The sequence below is a fragment of the Pinus tabuliformis genome, chromosome 8 (assembly GCF_031772625.1).
Source record: "Pinus tabuliformis cultivar Carrire ecotype Pingquan chromosome 8, CPIR1, whole genome shotgun sequence".
In the NCBI taxonomy this organism is placed as follows: domain Eukaryota; kingdom Viridiplantae; phylum Streptophyta; class Pinopsida; order Pinales; family Pinaceae; genus Pinus; species Pinus tabuliformis.
This window is the reverse complement of record NC_142294.1, coordinates 345,942,907-345,948,209: the sequence shown is the minus strand read 5'-3', so window position 1 is coordinate 345,948,209 and position 5,303 is coordinate 345,942,907. Positions and strand designations below refer to the sequence as shown.

At 36.3% G+C, this 5,303-nt stretch overlaps 1 protein-coding gene across 1 annotated transcript; it reads left to right on the top strand.

The window, feature by feature from the left end:
• The first annotated feature begins 893 nt into the window (after positions 1-893).
• Positions 894-3,670, top strand: LOC149235560 (uncharacterized). Its single transcript, XM_089461415.1, has one exon. It carries the CDS (start codon positions 1,204-1,206, stop codon positions 3,082-3,084), a length of 1,881 nt encoding a protein of 626 aa, XP_089317541.1. The 5' UTR covers positions 894-1,203; the 3' UTR covers positions 3,085-3,670.
• The last annotated feature ends 1,633 nt before the right edge of the window (positions 3,671-5,303 follow it).

Here is a 5,303-nt window from a genome sequence, read left to right as displayed (position 1 = left end):
AGAGAGACTTGATCATAATCTAAAATTCAACCTTTTTCTAGGGGTTTGCTTAAAAAATGGTCATACAAAGCTTTCTTCAAATGCTTAACATGGAACCATTCTATTAAACACTTGTTATATACTCTTCTTGTGAACATGCCCTATGTCAAACACTTCTTCGGTAGATATTTCGTCAAATAGCTGACATACAACCTATATAAAGCACATCATCAGGGATCTTGTCATGCACCAAAAATTTTCCATCTAATATTCTTCTAGTGCCATGAGGACATTCAATATTTCTTAGTGAAGCTTGGAAATTAGAAATACAAAATCTATTTAATTGTTTATAACCATCCCCTAGTACAAATGGCTTCCCATACCAATTTCGATTTAGAAATGACAATGCTCCTATCAACGCAAAAGACCATCCACAAACCCATGCAAATTTCTATGACAATAACATTAAGAAGTAGAGATTAGAAAACTATTCATAACTCACACACATTAAACAACTCAAATATCTTTTGTTGTGAAAATTTCACTTCATAAGACATTCATATAACTATGACAATGATTTTACTATCACTTAATAACATTATCAACATAAAATTGATAAAGAATTAATTTTTTTTTATAAAGAATAATCAATACTAAAGTGTGTTCGACGTGAAATAATTTAATTTATTTAAAAAAAAAAGAAATAATTAATAGATACAATTTGAATGGATTTAATGGTTAAAAATAAATAAAAAATTATAAAGAATAATCAATACTAAAATTTCTTCACCTAAAGGAATTTAATTCATTTTAAGAGCAAGGAAATAATTGATAGATCCAATGTGAATGGATTTAATAGTTAAAAATACTTCTTAAAAGATTAAAGATTAATTTTTTTAGAAAGGATTAGTGTTTAGGTTCGTCCTCGGTAAATAGTTACATTTTCAAATTCATAAAGATCAAAGAAAACTACACTTCCATATCTAACTTGTGCACTTCCACCTACTTTTCAGTTCTAGTAAATAGTTACAGATTCAAATCCACCATTCTGACTTCATCCATTTTTTTTCTTAATCATATTCCCACAGAAGCTATGGTGTAAATTTATGTCAATTGACGGCTATGACTTCGTTTACTGTGAAAGGCCGAGAGATGATAATAGATTAGGATCGGGTTCAAGGTTTCAAGGAGCGGGTGTTAACATCGATCTCACTCTTGATTAACATGGGGATGGAGGCGATTATGGGAAGAAAGAAAATGCTTTTCCTGTGGAAGAAGAGTTCAGTTGCCCTTGCCATTCCTCAACGCGCCTTTCACACTCTGAATACCACTGCAGACATTCATATTAAACAATTGTGTGAGACCAATAGGCTTCAAGAGGCAGTGGACACATTCAAGCATCTACTTTCAGCTAAATCTGAATCCGCTCCCACTCTCATTACATGCAATATATTATTGAGTAGCCTAGTCCGACAGAATCGACATGAATCAGCACTCTCTGTTTACACTCTTATTGTGGAAGCAGAAATTGTTCCAAATCTGTTCACTTTTAACATTGTTATCAATTCTCACTGTCAAAGAGGTAGAATGGATTATGCATTCGAAGCGTTGGAAAGAATGGAAAGTGTTGGTCATATTCCAGATGTCATAACCTTCAGTACCCTCATCAAAGGGCTTTTCAGGGTAGGGAGGATGGAGGACGGTTTCAAACTTTTCAATCAGATGGCGACTAAACAGCAGACCCCTAATCTTTTCACATATAATATCGTAGTAGACGGGCTTTGCAAGATGGGGAAAACCCACGAAGCGTTCGGGTTGATAGCTGTTATGTTGCAAAAGGGCCATGAGCCTGATTCATTCACGTTTAACACCCTCATGGATCGACTATGCAAAGAAGGCAAGCTCTGCGATGCCAAGAAACTACTATATCAAATGTTAAAAGAAGGGCTTAAACCCACTGTTGTCACATACAGTGCACTTATTGATGGTTTTTGTAAAGAAGGCAAGTTGGAGGAGGCTGTAGAACTCTTTTATGAAATGCCCTGTAGAAACATATGTCCAAACGTCGTGACATACAATGCGCTTATTGATGGCTTGTGTAAGGGACGCAAGATGGAGGAAGCTCTGAAGCTCTTCTGTGAAATCCCTAGCAAAAACATACGCCCGGATATTGTCACATACAACACACTTATTAATGGTTTCTGTAAGGGTGGCAAGTTGGAAGAGGCTATGAAACTCTTTGATGAAATGCCCAGCAAAAACATATGCCATACTGTTGTCACATATAGTGCCCTTATTGATGGTTTATGTAAGCAAGGCAAGTTGGAGGAGGCTATGAAACTCTTCCGTGATATGCCAAAGAAAAACACATGCCCTGATGTTGTCGCTTACAGTGCCCTTATTGATGGTTTCTGTAAGCAAGGCAAGTTGGACGAGGCTATGAAACTCTTCTATGATATGCCGAAAAACAACATATGCCCTGATGTCCTCGCATACAGTGCACTTATTGATGGTCTCTGTAAGCGAGGCAAATTGGAGGAAGCTATCAAACTCTTCTATGATATGCCAACAAAAAACATATGCCCTAACCTCGTCGCATACAGTGCCCTGATTGATGGTTTCTGTAAGCAAGGTAAGTTGGGAGAGGCTATGAAACTCTTCTATGATATGCCAAGAAAAAATATATACCCTGATGTTGTCACATACAGTGCACTTATTGATTGTTTCTGTAAGGAAGGCAAGTTGGAGGAGGCAATGAAACTCTTCTATGATATGCCAAAAATAAACATATGCCCTGATGTTGTTGCATACAGTGTGCTTGTTGATAGTTTCTGTAAGCAAGGCAAGTTGGAGGTAGCTCTGAAACTCTTTTATGATATGCTGAGAAAGAGCATATACCCTGATGTTGTTGCATACGGTATACTTATTAATGGTTTATGTAAGGAAGGCAAGTTGGATGAGGCAAGGAAGCTCTTCTATGAAATGCCCAACAAGAACATATGTCCCAGTGTTGTCAAATACAATAGGATTATTGATGATCTCTTTAAGGAAGGGAAACAGCAGGAGGCCACCAAAGTGCTTCATGAGATGCTGGGCAAGAAATAAAATCTGGATGTTGTCACACACAATGCTCTTAATCTTTCCAACGAAAACAAACTTTAAGAAGCTCTCCAGCTGTTAGATGTTATGGTGGATATTCTGGGGAAGGCCAGGAAGATCTTTCAAGAGACTTCGGAGAAATGTTACAGGCTGACCTATTTAGCTATACAATAATAGATGGACTCTACAAACATCTCATTACAGACTCAGCTCAACAAATCTTCTCTGAGATGCCAAAATGGGGTTTGGGTATTGATGTTATCATATACAACACATTGACCGATGGACTATTCAATGTGGGTAATCTTAAGAAGGCACTAGAGTTATTTAAACAGACGAAAGACAGTGGCCACGTCCCTACATGATTGCGTATGCCGTCCTCATGGATAAGGCACACCCCAAGATGCCGATAGACTAGTGCATGAGATTTTAAGAAAGGTCTGATCCCAACATTGCGACATATTCTGCTGTAACCAACAATCTCTCTGAAAATATTGCTGAAATGCACCGCACAAGATACAAAGTGTGTGAATTGCAATTGATAAAGTGCGGTGGTGATGAACAGGTTTGGTCGGTGAGCTCGATGAAGTGATCTGAGTGGAATTCACATAAGTGTGCACTGAGTGTTTACTCGGATCAAAATACACTTGCTTTAGTTTGTAGTGGGTTCCATATGTTGATTAAATGCACCAACTGTTCAATCTAAAAGGGTTTGGCCTAGCAGTTAATGTGTTGCGGCTAGCAACGAATACAGTGTCAGGTAAATTATATTGATGTTTGTAGCCTGAGCAGGTACTTCTACACAGGCCTAAATGTCTAGGCATGCAGAAGCCACCCATAGATCTCCTTATTACTTAAGACACTTGCTCAAAGTGTGAGCAATTTTCTAATGTAACTTAGCCTAAGTTTAAACTTAGGAAAGACACATATTTATTATGTTGACTAATCAAGTTAAAGAAACTTAGGAAAAGTAAAGTAATTTACTTTAATGATTATGTATTAATATCAACTGGTGATCTCAAGTGATGTGAGATCTCATCTTGGCTGTCAATTACTTTGGAGATTAAGGTTAGGGATTTAGCTCAATGAAAGTTATAAAAACAAGGCTAAGGAAAGGAGAAGACACACCATACAATAATAGTAGCCTTTGAAAGAGGGATTTTCTCAAGTGAAGAGTGTGATATCCTCTAGTGTGCCAGGTTCGAGGAAGTGCAGAAGAGTGACATTGAAGATCTAGATCAACCAAGGAGATCGAAAACCGATCTAAGACCTGATTTGTTGGATCAGATACAAAGCACCTTGTATTTGTAATTTTATCAGTTGGGCAATTATTCAAGGACGGTAGTCCAAGTAAGTTCATATTTAAAGAAGAATTGTTGATTGGGCAGAATATGTTTGTGTCATTGTGATTGAGATTAGTTATGAAATTTTGCTTCTGCTAATTAAATTAAGAATCTAGTTGTGCATTTATTCAGTAGATCTATAATCTGTTAGGTTAATAAATTGCTGGGTGCTAGGTTCAGGAAAAATTAACAAATTATAATGATAGGACATTGCTATTTCTCTAAGCATTTTCTATGGAAAATGTATAATAGTTTTTTCCTTTTTTTCTTTAGTTAAATATTCATATATTTGTGATAAAAGGCTGAATGGCACATTTAAAAACTAGCTTTTGTATATTCTCTTTTAAAACTTCTGAGATAAAAATGTGCACTGAATTTTTTGTGTGCAGCTTGATGTTATTTAAATGTGATGCATACAGACACCATGTTGGATGTTTAATTTTCTGTCTCTTTAATAGACAGACCAAAACATGACAAGGACATTCTCCTTAAATATGTAGTTCTCAATGATGCATGTTTTCTTTTAATAAACAAGCACAACTTACTAGCAGAAAAAACATATGTTTTCTGTAGGTGCTTTAACTCAATAGGTAATCTTTGGATCTCAAAGAATAACGACTTCTTGAGCAGAATAAGGATTTGAATGCCTCAATTGAAGATACCTCTTTGGGACAGAATTTGGAGGTGAAGCTGAAACTCTTACTTATTAGCTTGCTGCATAAATTTCACATCGTTTACCTGGCTTAACGATAGACTGAACAGCTAATGTGCTTGCTTCAATTTCTTGAGTATACCAACTAGATTTACATTATGGTTAATGTGGGCACACTCAACATTCCTGGCTTTTATGTTACATTTGCTGCCAAAAACCATTGTACTATT

Excerpts from the sequence above, each read along its gene's own strand:
- LOC149235560 (XM_089461415.1), top strand. The coding sequence starts at position 1,204 with ATGGGGATGGAGGCGATTATGGGAAGAAAGAAAATGCTTTTCCTGTGG.